The 18,329-nt window shown below is 42.2% G+C and overlaps 1 protein-coding gene across 1 annotated transcript; it reads left to right on the top strand.

Annotated features, from left to right (window-relative positions):
- The first annotated feature begins 1,031 nt into the window (after positions 1–1,031).
- On the top strand, positions 1,032–17,391 carry CIAO2B (cytosolic iron-sulfur assembly component 2B). Its single transcript, XM_089685110.1, has 5 exons — positions 1,032–1,227; positions 9,329–9,406; positions 10,533–10,658; positions 13,915–13,960; positions 16,613–17,391. The coding sequence occupies exons 1-5, from the start codon at positions 1,099–1,101 to the stop codon at positions 16,708–16,710; spliced, it is 477 nt and encodes a 158-aa protein (XP_089541236.1). The 5' UTR covers positions 1,032–1,098; the 3' UTR covers positions 16,711–17,391.
- Positions 17,392–18,329: the final 938 nt, after the last annotated feature.

The following is an 18,329-nucleotide window of genomic DNA, read 5'->3' as shown; positions in this document are numbered from 1 at the left end:
CAGTGCTCATCAGTGCCCATCAATGTTGCATATCAGTGCCGCCTATCAGTGCCCATCAGTGTTGCCTATCAGTGCCCATCATTGTTGCATATCAGTGCCACTTCATCAGTGCCGCCTATCAGTGCCCGTCAGTGACACCTATCAGTACCTATCATTGTTGCATATCAGTGCCACTTCATCAGTGCCGCCTATCAGTGCTCATCATTGTTGCATATCAGTGCAAATCAGTGCCACCTATCAGTGCCCATTAGTGCTGCCTGTCAGTGCAGCCTCATCAATGCACATCAGTGAAGGACAGAAAGTACCTGTTTGCAACATTTTATAATAGATACAAAGAGAAAAAAAAAATTCAAAATTTTTGGTCTTTTTTTGTTTATAGTGCAAAGAATAAAATGACGAGCAAATACCCCCAAAAGAAAGCTCTATTTGTGCAAAAAAAAATGATAAAAATGGGTACAGTGTTGCATGACCGCGCAATTGTTCAAAGTGTGACAGTGCTGAAAGTTGAAAATTGGCCTGGGCAGGAAGGGGGTATAAGTACCCGGTAGGCAAGTGCAACGCAATACCTTGCTGAGATTTATATTTTTAAAAGTAATGAGTATGAAATAGTAAATATAGGACAACTTTGATCTTGGTGAGGTGAACCTTTACTGTTTATCCGCATCAACTTATTTCATCCCAGAGGTATGTATTTGAGAGCTGCAATCTCTATACACCACGATGAACTATTACATTCAATATCCTCTTCATGTCCATAATAACCAAAGGCAGCCAGCTGAGCCAACGTGACCACTGTCCCAAAAATACAACCAATACCGTTTCAGTTTTCCAAAGACAATCATGGCCGCCAAGCACTTCCGCCCTTATAGGGATAAAGAGGCGGAGCTTACTTTTTCAGACTATTCAATAGGCTCTGGAAAAGCAAGTTCCGCCCGACGCTATGCAGTTCCGCCCCCGCTATGTAGCCTACAGTGGGGATGACCAATGAAAAAGGAGACGAGCCCTAAAGGTGACCAATGAGAAGAAGCGCTGCGCTAGTCACATGAACGAAATCTCCTGTTATGGTTTCCGGGAAGCGTTGGTAGTGTGTCGCCGGAGATGGTGGGGGGCAGCCAGCTGGAGAATGCCAATCCGCTCATCTACCAGCGGAGCGGGGAGCGCCAGGTGACGGCTCAGGACGAGGATGAGGAGCTGCACGACAAGATCGACGATCGGGAGATATTCGATATCCTGAGATGACCGCAGGGGGCGGCATCCCCGCTGTGCTGGGTGCTCTGGGGGAGGGGGAGATAGAACTTCATATTATACTGACATGGGCAGAGCTCACCTGGGGGGTGTAAACTGTGTTATACCCCCATCAGCCAGAACATTATGACCACCGACAGGTAAAGAGAATACTATTGATATATTAGGCAGCAAGTGAGCATGTTGTCCCTGAAGTTGATGTGTTGAAAGAAGTTAAGGATTTAAGTGACTTTGACAAGTGACCCATTGTAATGTCTAGAGGACTGGGTCAGAACAACTCCAGAACTGACCGTCTTGTGGGATGTCCCACTCTGCCGATGTCAGCACTGACCAACAGTGATCCAAGGGAGGACAACCGGGGACAGTGGTGACCACACTGATAGTGGGAGCGGGGGATGGACTGCGGGGTCTGAGCCAATAGAAGAGCTACTGGAGCTCAGATCAAAGAAAAAGTAGAACTAAAGGCAAAACGTCTTCTTCATTGTGGAAGTAAGGGAGAGGCATAACCCCGTCAGATGTTTTATTTGCCATCTGTGTCCCCTTGTGGAGATTTACCTTCACTTCCTGTCCCATAGCTAAACAAGAAGTGAAAAGGAATCTCTGCAAATTGAGGAAATTCCTTGCCCCCCCCCAGGTCGCCAGAACTAGTGTAGTGTCCCCATTGGAAGATTTCCCCTCTATTACTTTTCTGGGGACAACCCAAAACTTAAGATCTTCTATTACATTCAATGATTACAATAAACAGGACAAATAGAGAGGGGGATCCCCTTAACTTGACCTTTGGGAGATATACCCCCCACCCTTCATGACCAGGCAATTTTTTAACTGACAATTGCGCTGTCATGCAACGTTTTGCATAAATTAATTTTATATTTTTTTTTTTTCCCCACAAATAGAGCTTTCTTTCGGTGGTATTTGATCACCTCTGCATTTTTTACATTTTTGCGCTATAATCAAAAAAGAGAATTTTTTTTAAGTGTTTGTTTAAATTTCTGCTATAAAACATATCCAAAAAAAACAAATTTCTTCATAAATTTAGTCCAAATGTATTCTGCTACATATTTTTGGTGGGAAAAAAAAATCCCAGTAAGCGTATATTGCTGGGTTTACACAAAACCTATAGCGTCTACAAACTATGGTGTATGTGTATGTGTATATATGTATATATATATATATATGTGTGTGTGTGTACGTATATGTGTGTGTGTGTGTATAAATATATATATATATATATATATATATATACAGTTGTGACCAAAATTATTCAACCCCCAATGCTGTAAAGGGGTTTAGGGACTATAGTGTACATTTGGAATTGTATTCAGAATCAAATCCTACAAGGACGTTGTAACTACCCAAATGCAACTAAAATGACATCAATTGTTTATGTAATACAGTAGTAAATGGTTCTTATGTGGTTTCTTCATTGCCACAATTATTCAACCCCTTAAAGACTACCACTCTGAAGAACAGAGGTTCATACAGGTGCTTTCCATCAGGTATTGAAAACACCTGTGGATGTCACCGAGCAGCAATCAAGCATAATAAGCACCAATTAGGCAGCTTTAAAATGACTGTGATACTCAGCTCCTTCTAGACATTTACTGGTGTGGTTACAAACATGGTGAAGGCAAGAGAATGGTCCAGGAAGACAAGAGAAGAGGTGATTTCTCTTCACAGGAAGGGCAATGGCTATAAGAAGATTGCAAAGATGTTAAACATACCAAGAGACACCTTAGGAAGCATCATTCGCAAATTCAAGGCAAAGGGCACTGTTGAAACGCTACCTGGTCGTGGCAGAAAGAAGATGCTGACTTCGACTGCTGTGCGCTACCTGAAGCGTAGAGTGGAGAGAAGTCCCCGTGTGACTGCTGAGGAACTGAGAAAAGATTTGTCAGATGTGGGTACAGAAGTTTCAGCCCAGACAATAAGACGCACACTGCGTAATGAAGGCCTCCGTGCCAGAACTCCCAGGCGTACCCCCTTGCTGTCTCCAAAGAATAAGAAGAGTCGACTGCAGTATGCCAAAAGCCATGTGGACAAACCACAAAAGTTGTGGGATAGTGTTCTGTGGACTGATGAAACAAAATTAGAACTGTTTGGGCCCATGGATCAACGCTATGTTTGGAGGAGGAAGAACAAGGCCTATGATGAAAAGAACACCTTGCCTACTGTGAAGCATGGTGGAGGGTCAATCATGCTTTGGGGCTGTTTTGCTTCTGCAGGTACAGGGAAGCTTCAGCGTGTGCAAGGTACCATGAATTCTCTTCAGTACCAGGAGATATTGGATGGAAACGTGATGCAGTCCGTCACACACCTGAGGCTTGGGAGACGTTGGACCTTTCAACAGGACAATGATCCCAAGCATACCTCCAAGTCCACTAGAGCATGGTTGCAGAGGAAAGGCTGGAACATTTTGGAGTGGCCATCGCAGTCACCAGACTTAAATCCGATTGAGAACCTCTGGTGGGACTTAAAGAAAGCAGTTGCAGTGCGCAAGCCTAAGAATGTGACTGAACTGGAGGCCTTTGCCCATGAAGAATGGGCGAAGATACCCGTAGATCGCTGCAAGACACTTGTGTCAAGCTATGCTTCACGTTTAAAAGCTGTTATAACTGTAAAAGGATGCTGTACTAAGTACTAAGATTGAATGTCACTTGGGGGTTGAATAAAACTGATAATGCTGTGAGCACAGAAAAGACATTTGTGGTTATTTCATTATAACTGTTATGTTATATTTGTCTGACCTACAAGTGCCTCTTTAATGTAAATGTAAGCAAGATGACTGAATGATCAAAAGCAATGTCAAACTGGCCAAAACACTCAATTTCAGTGGGGGTTGAATAATTTTGGTCACAACTGTATATATATACAGTCATGGCCGAAATTGTTGGCACCCTTGATATTTTTCCTGAAAATCAAGTATTTCACACAAAAAAGGTATTGCATTAACACATGTTTTGCTATACACATGTTTATTCCCTTTGTATGTATTGGAACAAATATAAAACAGAGGCAGAAAAGCAAATATGACATAATGTCACACAAAACCCCAAAAATGGGCTGGACAAAAGTATTGGCACCCTTAACTTAATATTTGGTTGCACACCCTTTGGAAAACATAACTGAAATCAGTCGCTTCCTATAACCATCAATAAGCTTCTGACACCTCTCACCCGGAATTTTGGACCACTCTTCCTTTGCAAACAGCTCCAGGTCTCTCTTATTGGAAGGACACCTTTTCCCAACAGCAATTTTAAGATCTCTCCACAGGTGTTCAATGGGATTTAGATCTGGGCTCATTGCTGGCCACTTCAGAACTCTCCAGCGCTTCTTTGCCATCCATTTCTGAGTGCTTTTTGACGTATGTTTGGGGTCATTGTCCTGCTGGAAGACCCAGGATCTTGGACGCAAACCCAGCTTTCTGACACTGGGCCCTACAGTGCGACCCAAAATCCTTTGGTAATCCTCAGATTTCATGATGCCTTGCACACAGTCAAGGCACCCAGTGCCAGAGGCAGCAAAACAACCCCAAAACATCATTGAACCTCCACCATATTTTACCGTAGGTACTGTGTTTTGTTCTTTGTAGGCCTCATTCCGTTTTCGGTAAACAGTAGAATGATGTGCTTTACCGAAAAGCTCTATCTTGGTCTCATCTGTCCACAAGACGTTTTCCCAGAAGGCTTTTGGCTTACTCAAGTACATTTTGGCAAACTGTAGTCTTGCTTTTTTATGTCTCTGTGTCAGCAGTGGGGTCCTCCTGGGTCTCCTGCCATAGCGTTTCATTTCATTTAAATGTCGACGGATAGTTCGCGCTGACACTGATGCTCCCTGAGCCTGCAGGACAGCTTGAATGTCTTTGGAACATGTTTGGGGCTGCTTATCCACCATCCGGACTATTCTGCGTTGCAATCTTTCATCAATTTTCCTCATCCGTCCACGACCAGGGAGATTAGCTACAGTGCCATGGGTTGCAAACTTCTTGATAATGTTGCGCACTGTGGACAAAGGCAAATCTAGTTCTCTGGAGATGGACTTGTAACCTTGAGATTGTTGATATTTTGCCACAATTTTGGTTCTCAGGTCCTCAGACAGTTCTCGTCTCCTCTTTCTGTTGTCCATGCTTAGTGTGGCACAGACAGACACACAATGCAAAGGTTAAGTGAACGTCTCTCCTTTTTATCTGCTTTCAGGTGTGATTTCTATATTGCCCACACCTGTTACTTGCCCCAGGTGAGTTTACAGGAGCATCACATGCTTGTAACATTCTTATTTATCCGCAGTTGTGAAAGGGTGCCAATACTTTTGTCCAGCCCATTTTTGGAGGTTTGTGTGACATTATGTCGAATTTGCTTTCTTTCCTCCCTTTTTTTGTTTTGTCCCAATACACACAAAGGGAATAAACATGTGTATAGCAAAACATGTGTTAATGCAATACGTTTCGTGAGAAATACATGATTTCCTGGAGAAATATCAAGGGTGCCAACAATTTCGGCCATGACTGTATATATATGTCCTTCCTTTTTTTTTTTTTTTCTTTTCTTTTCTTTTTATATATACTAGTAATGGTGGCGATCAGCAGCTTGTAGTGGGATTGCTATATTGTGGTGGACAGTCTGACACTTTGTGGGAACTAGTGACACTAATACAATGATCGGTGCTAAAAATATACACTGTCACTATTAATGACACTGGCTAGGAAGGGGTTAAACATCTAAGGCGATCAAAGGGTTAACTGTGTGCCTAGCAGTGTGTTTTGTTTTTGTGTACTATGTGCTGTTTTTACTAAGCAATCTGCTAGATTTTATAGCCTGCTTTGTAGAGAAATAAAATCTAGCAGATCATTGCTGATAGAACACAGCGCCTGCCTTGTTTACATAGGCAGAGCTGTGTTGTCAGTCTCCTCGGCGGTCAACGGGTGCTGGCGCTCATCCATTGGCTGGCAGCTGTTGATAGGCTTATGCTGTGTCCAGTCACAGCAGAGGTGGCGCTCCGGCAACGTGCGCACTCCACCCTGCAGCGGTAATACAAAATCACATATGTTATTTTGCACAGGACGTCCACCTCATAGCAGTAAATCTGGGCAGACTGAAAGTGGTTAATGGAGGCAGAGACAGCAATAAAAACTGTCAGCTGTTCTAATCTCTCTCCACTCCATCCAAAACAAAAAAAAAAAAAGTTTTTCCTTTAGTGATATTAAACCCAAAAGCTAACACTTATATTGCAGCTTACCATTTTACTAGATGTGGTAGCTGCATCAGTTTACTTTAATAGGCTTTCTTTCCTGTTCCTTGTTTTCAAAAGTACAAGCACTCCTGCAAACGTATCAGTTAGAGAGTCGAGACCTTCTATTTTCCACGGACAGGGGTGCTTACAATGATTAGCTTTTATTTATGTAAAACCTTTATCCTAAAAGGGGAAAAAAACTGCTGTAACTGCCAATAGTACAAACTGGAGTTTGGTGGCAGTTTGTTAGTGTATTTAAATCTGCTAGTACATCTAGCACTCCCCTCCTCCCAGACTGACAATGCTGCTGTCCAAAGGTGCCCCCTGTGGTCCTTCATCCAGAGTGGAGGCACTCTAATATAGGTGATGTGTTGCTGGCCAGATCACCAGGTGAAAACGGGGAAAAGACCAAAAGAAAACAAATGCAGGCAGCACATCTAATGATCCCGTTTCTGGTTTTGCGTTTAATGCTGGTTCCAGTAGAAAGGTGGCAGAGCACACAGTGCATCGCAGTTTGTTGTGTAGTCGCAGAGCGGTCAGGATGCCCATGCTGCCCCGTGTTCACAGCCAAAGCTGCCTACAGTGGATACATGAGCATTAGAATTGGACCAGGCAGCGATGGAAGGTGGCTGTTCTGATGAATCGCATTTTCTTTTACATCATGTGGAGGAACGTGTGCAGTGCTTACCTGACGAAGAGATGGCACCAGGATACACAATGGGAAGAGGGCAACCATGGAGGCAGTGGGATGCCTTGATGGGTCCGGAAGTTTTGGCTGCAAAAGGGGGACCTGTTCAATATTAGGTGGGTGGTAATAAAGTTCTGCCTGATCGGTGTATGAGGGAACTGACATCCCCCAGCAGAGGGGGCAGAATGTCACATGACACTGCGTAGAGGAAAACTGGCATCCCTCCATGTGAGCTCTGTACAGCAGGAGACTCAGGATGTCATGTGACTGCTTAGAGGAAAACTGGCATCCCCGTATACCTCCATGTGAGCTCTGTACAGCAGGGGTGTAGAAGGCTATGTGACCTTGTGCAAAGGAAAACTTACTTCCCCTTGTGAGATGTGTACATTGGGGGATGCATAGTGTCATGTGACGGCGTAGAGGGAAACTGGCATCCCTCTGTGTGAGCTCTATACGCTGGGAAGTGGGGTGTAGAAGGTTATGTGACCCTTTTATAAAGAAAAAAAAAAGACATCCCCCATGTGGGATCTGTACAGCAGGGGACTCAGGATGTCATGTGACTGCTTAAAGAGAAAATTGGCATCCCTGTATAACCCCATGTGTGCTCTGTAGAGCAGAGGGTGTAGAAGGCTATGTGACCTCGTGCAAAGGAAAACATACTTCCCCTTGTGAGATGTGTACATTGGGGATCTGGCATCTCTCTGTGTGAGCTCTATACACAGGGGGAGGGGAGGGGGGGGTATAAGGTTTTGTGACCCTTTATAAAGAAAACAAAATGACATCCCCATGTGGGATCTGTACAGCAGGGTACTCAGGATGTCATGTGACTGCTTAAAGGGAAAATTGGCATCCCTGTATACCCCCATGTGAGCTCTGTAGAGCAGAGGGTGTAGAGGACCCTGTGCAATAGAAAATTTGCTTCCATGTTGGATCTGTACAGCAGGGGGTGCTGAATGTTTTGTGACTGCTTACAGGAAAACTGGCATCCCTGTGTGTGAGCTCCGTACAACCAGAGTATATGTGCAATCAGTCAGATTTCTCCTATGAACTCTGTGCATTGCAGAATGTCTGTAACCCCATTGGAAACATGACAATTCCAAATCTCCTGGCTGCATGTACTATTAAATGTATTTCTGAATCCCTTAGCAGGACAGAGCTTATGTGAGGATGCCAGATTTCCTGCAAGCAGTGTTACATGAGGCTGCTGGCTTCCCTCTATTCCTCCAATAACATCTGTACAGCAGAGGATGCAGAAAGCCAACACTGATTGGAGAACTGGCATTCCAACACCTCCTGTGTAGAGATATGTACAGGGAAGGGATGCGGGGGGGGCACAACCAATATACATACAATAATGCTGAATTCTGAATCCCTGGGCATGTCAGAGCTCATATAAGGATGTCACTGAAAGCTGTTATAGGGGGTACTGGCATCCTTGTAACTTACAGATGAGCTCTATGCTGCAGGGGATGAAGGATGTCCTACACTGATTGTAGGAGAGCTGGCATCCATAAACTTCCTATGCGAGCTCTGTACTGCCTGGGGGTGCACAATTTCATTTCACAGTTACAAGTACTTCTGTTGCCCTGGGGGAGGACAGTTCTCACATAAAGAATAGGATGTGTTTTATGAGATACCTGGCATCCACCAAATGGGTTCTGTTCTTCCAGAGAATGCAGAATTCCATGCAACACTGCTTGTAGCAGCTGCCATCCCTGTATTCCTTACGTGAGCGTTGTGCAGCCTGGGAATTTGGAATGTCAAGTAACACAGCTTCTAGGAGACACGGCATCCTGAAATCACCTACGTGAGCTCTGTGCAGGCAAGGGATGCAGAGGGTGCCCCATTACATATTGCAGTTACTTGAGATTTTCCATTTGTGGGCTGACAATACTTGCAGAGACGTGGGGGTGCAAGAATGTGAGCTTTTCTGGAAGCAGTGTAAAGTGAGGCAACTGTCATTGCAGCAACCCCTGTATGAGCTTTCATTTTAAATTGGGAAAAAGAGATGCAAAGCCATAACATAATCACAGCCATGTCACTAGTTCCTGGTGGATATATCAATTAATTCTAGCACAACCTATACCAAAGTGCACTGTTATAAAAGAACTGACTGCTAGAGATACAATATATTATCATAGCCTCATTATCCTTAACATGTTACATCTCATTCGTTCCATCAATGACCCAGAACACCCGCTGAGCCTGGAGGAGCTGAATGTTGTGGAGGAGATCCGGGTCAAGGTACAGTACATGTCTGTATGTTCATTACGTTTTATATAATGAAGGCATTTAATTAGCGTACAGGAGGGCACTCTGGTTTTTCTCTTGTCTGGAAGTGGATCTAAAATCAAGAAAAAAAAAATGTCATATTGCAGATTGCTAGTTCTTAGATGCGTGGCTGTGTTCGATTTTTGTTTTTTTTTGGTGCTTTTCTTTTTCCTTTATTCTCACTTGAGGATCCTGCCACTAACACACTTCCTGTCCCTGGGTGGGCTTTGTATCTAAGGAGGGAGCCGTGAATGTCAGCATGATCTCCTGATTTGGACTACAAACACATCTCCATTTTATGAAGGAGGGGGGCTAGTAGAATGTAGAAGGAAGATGATACTATCTGGGCTTTTCATGTGAACTCGCAGGAAGTGACGAGGAGATGGCTTTCTGGCAATATCTACAGGTATTTTCTGTAATTGCTGGAAATGTTCTTAGCCTGTAAAAAGAAAGCATATGCAGCCACCACATCCACGTACTGGGGAGCTGCTATATATCACATTTGTGTTCTTGATTTTGTGATGCGCTTAAGCATAGGTCAAGGCATCATAAAGAAGAACATCTTTAGTACATATTTAGTTACACATTTGAACATATCTTATGTACACCAAATGAGCCAACACAAAAACTTGTGTTCTTGTAAATACGTTTCCAAAATCCCATGGCTCTGTCCACCCCATGCTAAGACTTGTGCCGCCATTTTCCATGTTTACATCATTGATGGCCAGCTTCTTATTGCTCCTAGGAATGTGAGGATCCTTACAGCACCAGACACTTATTGGTGAAATCATGTCATTATAAAACAATCACAAACCGAACCAGATTGTCTAATGTGCAAACCCAGGAGCTGCTGTCTGTTAAAAAAAAACAAAACAAAACAATGAACTTTCAAAAGATCTCTCCGTTTTAATTACTAGAACTCCCTGAAAGGCACTGGTGATGTAGTCTTCTGAGGAGGCATCTGAGAAGCATTGACTACGTCACCAGTGTCATTTGGGTGATTTTTGTTTCATGCTGTTACAAGATGACACCATGGATTTAAAATATTTCTTGCTGGCATCAAGGACAAATGTTTATGTTTTTGCATTGTATGATGCAGGTAAATGATGAGGAGAGCTCCGTGTCCGTGGAATTCACTCCCACAATCCCACATTGCAGCATGGCCACCCTGATCGGATTGTCTATTAAAGTTAAGCTTCTGCGCTCTCTGCCAGAGAGGTTTAAGGTAAGTGAGATCAGTGAACTATTGAGCTGCTACAATCCACTATTCTAGACAATGGTTTTTTATGTGGCCCTCTTATGGATGGACAGTCAGTGTCTGTATAGTCAGTTTTTCTTTTTTTTTTTTTTTTCAGTTTTTGGATAGAGTATAGAGGGTTTCAACCCCATCAGTTTATTTTTACTGTGTGTCCCATGGGGGAGATTTCCTATCCTGGAAATGCCATAGACAGTAAGAGGAAATCTCTCCAAAACAATGGGATGTATACCTTAGACAGTTGTCATCAGAACAGGTGTCCCTACTATAACATTTACCCTCAATTTCTACTCTGGTGACAACACCTAATATCTTGGATTTTTTCATCATTCTGTCCTGCTGATGATGGTCACAGATATAGAGGGCGAATCTTCCCAGTGGAAGCATAGACAGCACTAAACACCTGATCAGAGGTCTAATACTTCCTCACACTTTCCAAAACTAGGAAAGCTATACATGCACTTTAAGAACTCTTTACAACAATTTCAAGTGATGCTGAAGCTTCTTCTTCTTTTTTTTTTTTTTTTTTTTTTTTTTTTTTTAATAAAATAACACATGTCATACTTACCTGCTCTGTGCAGTATTTTTTAATACAGCTGCCCCGATCCTCTTCTCTTCGGGTTCCCTGCCAGTGCTCTGGCCCCTCCCCCTTGAGCAGTGTCCCCAGGAAAAGCTGCTTGCCCTGGGGGCACCGCTATGTGCTTGCTCCCGAGCCGCTGCTTTCTGTGTCCATAAGATACAGTGGTGTTTTTAGTTTTGGATGGAATGGAGAAGAAGTATATCACTTCCTGTCCCTGTGACCTCTGTATAATAAATGAGAGGAGGAGGAGGAGAAAGACCCAGACAACAATAGGAGTTTTAGCTTTTTTTTTTTTTTTTCACTTTACTAAAAATGTGTTTTTGTTTGTGTCTGTCCCAGAGCTTTACTACCACTTTCTGACATGACAGAATATGAGGGGAAATCTTCCCAGTAAGGTCAGGGACTGCAATAAAAATCCACAATACACTTCAACTGTCTCTCCCCCCTCTATTCAAAATGAAAAAGTCCCAACCTAAGCTAAAGCATATTCTTTTATTTGATAAAGCAGGGAAGGGTCAGAACCTCTGTCATGTTTTATTGCCACCTGTGTGCCTATTAAGGAAATTTGCCCTCATTTCCTGTCAAAATAGATAGTGATGGGAAATATATTTAGCAATTAGTAAAAAAAACAACTTTTTTTGTAGAGAAGGGAAGTGCCAAAGCTTCTGACAGTATTGATATTATCTGGCCTTCCTGTGCCAGTAAAGACCGCTCCTCCCATTTATTGTCCTAGTGTCACAGAGAGAGAAAGTGGGATCAAAATTGCCCAAAGGGGGTCACAGGAATAAAAAAAAAAATACAAAAAAAATGATGGAAAATGTAACTCCTACATTTTATCCAGAGCAAGAAAAATAAATGGGCTGAGGTTAAGCTTACATCAAAATGTTTTAATGTTTTGGCTGGAGTAAGGACTTTAGGGAAAATAGGTGATAGCTGTAATCCTGGCTCTTATCTCTTCTGCTGCCATGAAGAAGGTAGCTAGCCACTTTGGTGGTGGTCATGGCAGTCATATAATTGTCTCCTGTATTAGTGAGCAGTTCAGCTATACAGGGTATAACAACCACACTATCAATTTGTCCACCTTGTTTGTTGTGTTTTTTTTTTTTTTTTGTTTCTGTTTTTTTTTTTATTGTTGACTTGATAGGGTTTAAACTACTATGTGTCAAACCATGATGTGCAATTAATGCAGATTCAGTTCAAGCATTCTGATATGTTAGTAAATCAAAACAAATGTTAGCAAATGAGGTTTAATGTTGATAAATGTAAGAATATACATGCATCATACATACTAGGGGGGTACAATGGGGGGAATCAATGGTGGAGAAGGATCTGGGGGTTCTGGTAGATCACAAGCTTAATAATGGCATGCAATGCCAAGCTGTGGTTTCTAAAGCGAATAAAATCCTCTCTTGTATTAAAAGAGGTATAGACTCCAGAGAGAGAGATATCATATTACCCCGGTACAAATCATTAGTAATTCCTCATCTGGAATATGCAGTTCCGTTTTGGGCACCAATTCACAAAAAGAACATTGGGGAACTGGAGAAAGTACAGAGAAGAGCAACCAAACTGATAAGAGGCATGGAGGAGCTCAGCTATGAGGAAAGATTAGAGGAACTGAATTGATTCTCTCTTGAGAAGAGGAGATTAAGGGGGGATATGATCAACATGTATAAATACATCAGTGCTTCATATAGTGAACTCGGTGTAGAGTTATTCACCCTGAGCTCATCACAGAGGACAAGGGGGCACTCTTTACATCTGGAGGAAAAGAAATTTCATCTCCAAACATGGAAAGTTTTCTTCACAGTGAGAGCTGTGAAAATGTGGAATAGACTCCCTCAAGAGTTGTTTCTGGCCAGCTCAGTGGATTGCTTTAAAAAAAAAGGCCTGGATTCTTTCTTAGATACACAGAATATAACTGGATACTAACATTTATTTATTTATTTCAGGTACTTATATAGCGCCGTCAATTTTATGCAGCGCTTTACACATTTATAGGTAAAGTTGATCCAGGGAATATCCGATTGCCTCTTGGGGGATCAGGAAGGAATTTTTTTCCCTGCAGGAGCAAATTGGATCATACTTTGCTGGGTTTTTTTGCCTTCCTCTGGATCAACTGTGGGTATAGGATTATAACTTTTTTTTTTTTAATTTAATGGTTGAACTGGATGGACTTTTGTTTTTTGTTTTTTTTCAGCCAGACTAACTATGTAAAACATGCATGTGTAAATGACAGAAGTGTGCTTAACTTGGAAGGCGATGGTCATTAGAGCAGATTGGTTACAGAGAGCCATCAGTCCCTTCCAGTAAGAGAGCCCCGTGGCCCCCGCCATGTTAAACACTGCCAAGCCCTGAATTGATAGCCTAACACTGATCCATCTATTAGGCTCACTATAAAAAGAAATTCTTTTGCACTATATCAAAAATCCACAAATATGATATAATACGTAGTAGTAATTTCCCACCTCTTTTGCGCTACTACAGATGGTCCAGTTGGCCTTTGTGATAGGAATTTAGACTAGATTTGGAAGCTTTGCAGAAGCTGAATGAATGAGTATCTGTGACCAGCTCGGCTATCACATCACTACAAATCCGTTAGTTGCCCTTTCCTAAAATTAAAATTCTTTTTTTCATCTTTTGCAGGTAGATGTCCATATTACCCCTGGAACGCATGCTTCTGAACACGCAGGTGATTGCTGAGGAGTATTCTGCTAGAAGGAAAACTTTAGTTGAATACAAAGACACCCTAGAGACCTGATTTAAGTGTATTCAAATAGTTAAATGTTTCTAAATCTCATCAGCACAATTACTTGTAATCCATCTTTTACACATACAGGACAAATCAGATTCACTTAAAGAGGATATTCCCGTCACCCTTTTTTATTCGTAACTCCATGAAGGTGACCTAAGGCATAAACAAGTATGCTTAGCTACCTCCATGCTGCCTCTCCTTGTTCTTTCTTCATCTTCACAGTGCCTCTCTACTGCTTGTGTCCTCGCTCCCACACCACTATTTTGAAATTCTTTTCCAGGGTCCACTTTCAATATAGTCCTGTTGCACATGCGTGAGATAGAACACATTACATGATGCAGCTCATCCCGCGCATGCGCAATACAATATTACATTAGTCTGTTAAGAATTAAAAAAAAAAAACATAGATGAATGTAACAACTTACAGCACATGTGCAAGATTAGCCGCATGATGTCCTGCACTGCATCTCATGCCAGTGCATTACAAACTACTGCGAGATCTTGCAGATAAGGTAAGGTCCGCTTTATTTGTCCATCCTCTAGCTGACTGTACCCATTTTCCCTTTGCTTTCCCATCACTCTGCCTACAGAAGAAAAGAGAGCAGAGTGAGAGGAGATTGCACAGGGCAGGAGGTCCCCTCTATGCCCTTATGTGACAGCTGGTGATTAGCCACTGAGTCATCCAGCACTGCATCATGGAAGCAAAGGGAGGAAGAGGTGCCACCACTATTGAAGGTTGATGTAAACCAGTTTTCATTATTTTTTAATCTGCAGTTCTCATTAAAATAATCCTTGGTGGTCTATCATGAAGGTCCTTGTTTAAAGTACTTCCTGCAGTAGTGTGACAATGCTCAGTACCTGTCTTCAAGTCATGCTCCTGCATTGTCACCCTGTCACATTTGCATCCATAGAAGACTATAGGCAGCAGTGGCAACACAGACATGGTCTTCTTGTCACCATTAGGAAACGAGCCTAGAGACTTTTCATGCATGTACTTATGATACACAGTGATTTATCAAACTAAATACCCAGCTAGAGTTTAAATCTGCTTTAAAATTGAAGTTTTGTTAAAAATATTTTTAGGTATAAAGCACCAAAGACATCATTTTTCTTTAATGAAGTGTACCTTACATAGTGCTGGTTACTGTAAAAATCATCCCTTCAGTGATGCTGGCTCCTCTTTATAGCGGTGAACTTCAGCACGGCAAGGGTTAAATGCCTCAGCTCTGACAATGAAGGATCCTGCTGCTTGCCCTCCCCTTCCTCTCCTCTTACGCATTTACAGAACTCTTGGCATTATTTTCACAGAATGCAAAGTGTTCTATGAATGAAGGTGAAAGGGATGAATGATAGACTCTCCCTCATCCTTTCACAAAACCCTTTGCATTCTGTGAAAATAATGTCAGGAGTTTTGTGAATTGAGAGTAGGGGTAGAAAGGGAGGGCAAGCGGCGTGATCCTTTACTGTTAGAGCCAAGGAAGTTGACACATGGGATGCCGGAAGTTCACCACTTTGAGGGGTATCCAACATTGAGCCACTGAGGGGAGAATTTTTACAGTAGTCATCAAGGACATAGGCTATATTTCATGAGAGGGAAGGTATATCTCTGCTGTTGCATACCCAAATATATTTTTAACTCAACTTCAGCTATAAAGTGGTTGTCAAGGCTGAATTTTTTTTTTCTACCTTTTTTATGCATTCCCGATCCAGCGATGTACACATGAGCTTCGACTTTCCCTCATTGTCTGAGACACAGCAGTGGGAGCCATTGGCTCCCTCTGCTGTTGATCACAGCTATAGAGAGGGGGAAAGGGGGGGGTTGTGGGACTGAGCCACGCTCTGTGTTTCTCATAGACCCACACACCCAGACATGAGTGCCCCCTAGAGCAAGCTGCCAATGGGGGACCCAAGAAGAGGAGGAGCGGGGCTACTCTGTGCAAGACCATTGCATAGAGCAGGTAAGTATGACATGTTAGTTATTAAAAAAAAAAAAAAAAAAAAGCTGAACCTTTAATATCACTTTAAAGGATAAGTTCACCTTCCATAATTTGTTACGTGTTACACCCATATTCAGAGTGTAACATGTTATGAATGCACGCGCCCCTCCCCTTGCGCTACCACTTTGACAGCTAGCGGGGTATCTTTTTTTTCCCCCTCACTAGCTGTCAAATTTTTAATAACGTGTCGTCCCGGGCTTGGCCTGTCTGATCGCGTCACTCATTCGCTGTGTTCTCTGAATGAGAAACTACAAGTCCCAACAGCCTTGTTCTCTGTAGTTCTCAATGATTCACCGTGGTAGTTCCATGATTCTTCCTGTCTATATCTGCTTGCCCGTACATCCCATGCAAATCTGCAGCAGACTTGCATGGCACCAGTGATCTGCTGAAAAATGTGCATTTATTATTTTTTTTGTATAAAGGTGAACTTATCCTTTTAAGTGAATCTATTTGCTCCTTTGACAAAGCACAGGTTTGCTATAAGCTGATTACATGTCTGTTAAAAAAAAAAAGCGCAGACGACTAAGGGATAATGTGCTGTTTTTTGTGTCATATATACATTTTTCACTTATTGTGACTTTTATTCTCTTAGTCAATAAACAGTTGGCGGACAAAGAGCGCGTGGCGGCTGCTTTAGAGAATTCACACTTGTTGGAAGTTGTGAACCAGTGCCTGTCTGCAAGATCCTGACTCCAACAATGTCCAAACACTGACCACCTCGGAGGACCGAGCATCCAATGTTTACGACAGCCTGCTGCTAATCTACCTGTATTATAGCTTTTAGTGCTGCTATTGTCTTTTTGCGTTTTATAACCAACGATAAATTTATAGGTATATGTGTATAATAAAAAAGTGCTTTTTTTATGTTAATTTTTGCCATTTATTTTAAACCACCCAACATTTCTTCACAAGCAGGTTTGCCAGAATTTTAAGTAGAACTAGAAAAACTTTTTTTTCGCAGTCCTGTGATTGATCATCACAGAGACAGGAAATAAGGGAAATCTCTTTAATGGGGACAGAACCGGCATTTATGTACAGTTGGGTCCATATGTATTTGGACACAAGCACAATTTTAGTTTTTTTTTTCAGGTATTTACCAAAACATATTCAAACTATAGTTCTATAATGGATGTGGGCTGAAAGTGCACACTCTCAGGTTTAATTTGAGGGTATGTATATCCAAAATGAAGGAAGAGACAAGTCCTAGAAACATGTCAGCCTGTTGGAGGTCCAGAGTTCCCATTACGGACAGACACGTAGTGCGGATTGGACAGAGCTGTTCTTTCACGATGTGCCTTTGACTGTATTGTCATTTTGTGAGTACAATACCTACTTTTATCATTTAATAAATACATTTTTTAAGGTACTGCACTAGGCTGGTGTGCCCTCTGTTTGTTTTTCTCTACTTAGTATATTTGGACTACCCGGTCATTTGAGGGCAACAAGGCATGCATATCCCAAGAAATTTGTGATTGTGGTCCTATCCTTACAGAGTCCATCCCTAAGCGCAGGAGTAGCTGGGTTTGCCATTTCTTCACTGGAATTTTTGAAAGCTTGGTACTGTGCCTAGAAGCTGTGCACAGAAGCCTAGGCACCCTAGGCCACAGCCTGGATACATAAATATCTGTGTGCTGGAGAACCAACTATAATACTGATCTATTAATTGTTGTTTTTACTTACAATTGATCAGATGTAAGTAATATTGTTTAGTATTTTTTTTCCAGTAAATCACAAGTTGTGGAATACATTTGGCATCTTTCAAAAATGTTTCTGAAGTATCTCATTGTGAGTGCTGTTGCCTAGATTAATTACAAATGTCCCTGCTATATGGTCATCTTAACAGCTAAAAGCAGAACTATGCTCTCCTTCAGTCCAGCAATGCGGTGTCTCGGAGCTCTCGCTGGCCGCTGACCTCTTCAAGTGACTAACTTCAGGGTGTTGATTGTGAGGCGTTTCACTGGCCAGGCCAAAATGATGTCACACACGTGCGCAATTTCTTTCAGCATTGCTGAATTTGTACAATTAACTACACGTGCGCAGCTCGCTGTACATGGGAGCACAGGCAGGTAAGTGTCTCGGCTGCATTAAAAAGACCTGCCTGTTTGCCCATTTTTATTTTTTTCCAAAAAATCCACTTTAAGGTTGAGAAGATCATTGTTAAATGGATGATGGTCTCTTTTAGAACTATTAGCTTCCCTAAACTTTCTACCAAATTGGGCAGTTACAAAATGTTGTCATTTTGACGAAAAGCATTGGAGTCAATGGGGAATACAAATTGGGTTTTGGTTGTTTTTAAAGCTAAAGTTTAA

Source organism: Staurois parvus, unplaced genomic scaffold (genome assembly GCF_062004578.1).
Source record: "Staurois parvus isolate SC_StPar_1 unplaced genomic scaffold, SC_StPar_1.0 ptg000362l, whole genome shotgun sequence".
Lineage (NCBI taxonomy): Eukaryota > Metazoa > Chordata > Amphibia > Anura > Ranidae > Staurois > Staurois parvus.
Note: the sequence above shows the minus strand (reverse complement) of the source record. Positions and strands in the feature narration are given on the sequence as shown.

What these genes read in the sequence shown, in the direction of transcription:
- CIAO2B (XM_089685110.1), top strand. Translation starts at nt 1,099, where the DNA reads ATGGTGGGGGGCAGCCAGCTGGAGAATGCCAATCCGCTCATCTACCAG. An exon ending in ACGATCGGGAGATATTCGAT is followed by an intron (nt 1,228 to 9,328) that starts ATCCTGAGATGA and finishes AACATGTTACAT; the next exon opens with CTCATTCGTTCCATCAATGA. An exon ending in TGGAGGAGATCCGGGTCAAG is followed by an intron (nt 9,407 to 10,532) that starts GTACAGTACATG and finishes TGTATGATGCAG; the next exon opens with GTAAATGATGAGGAGAGCTC.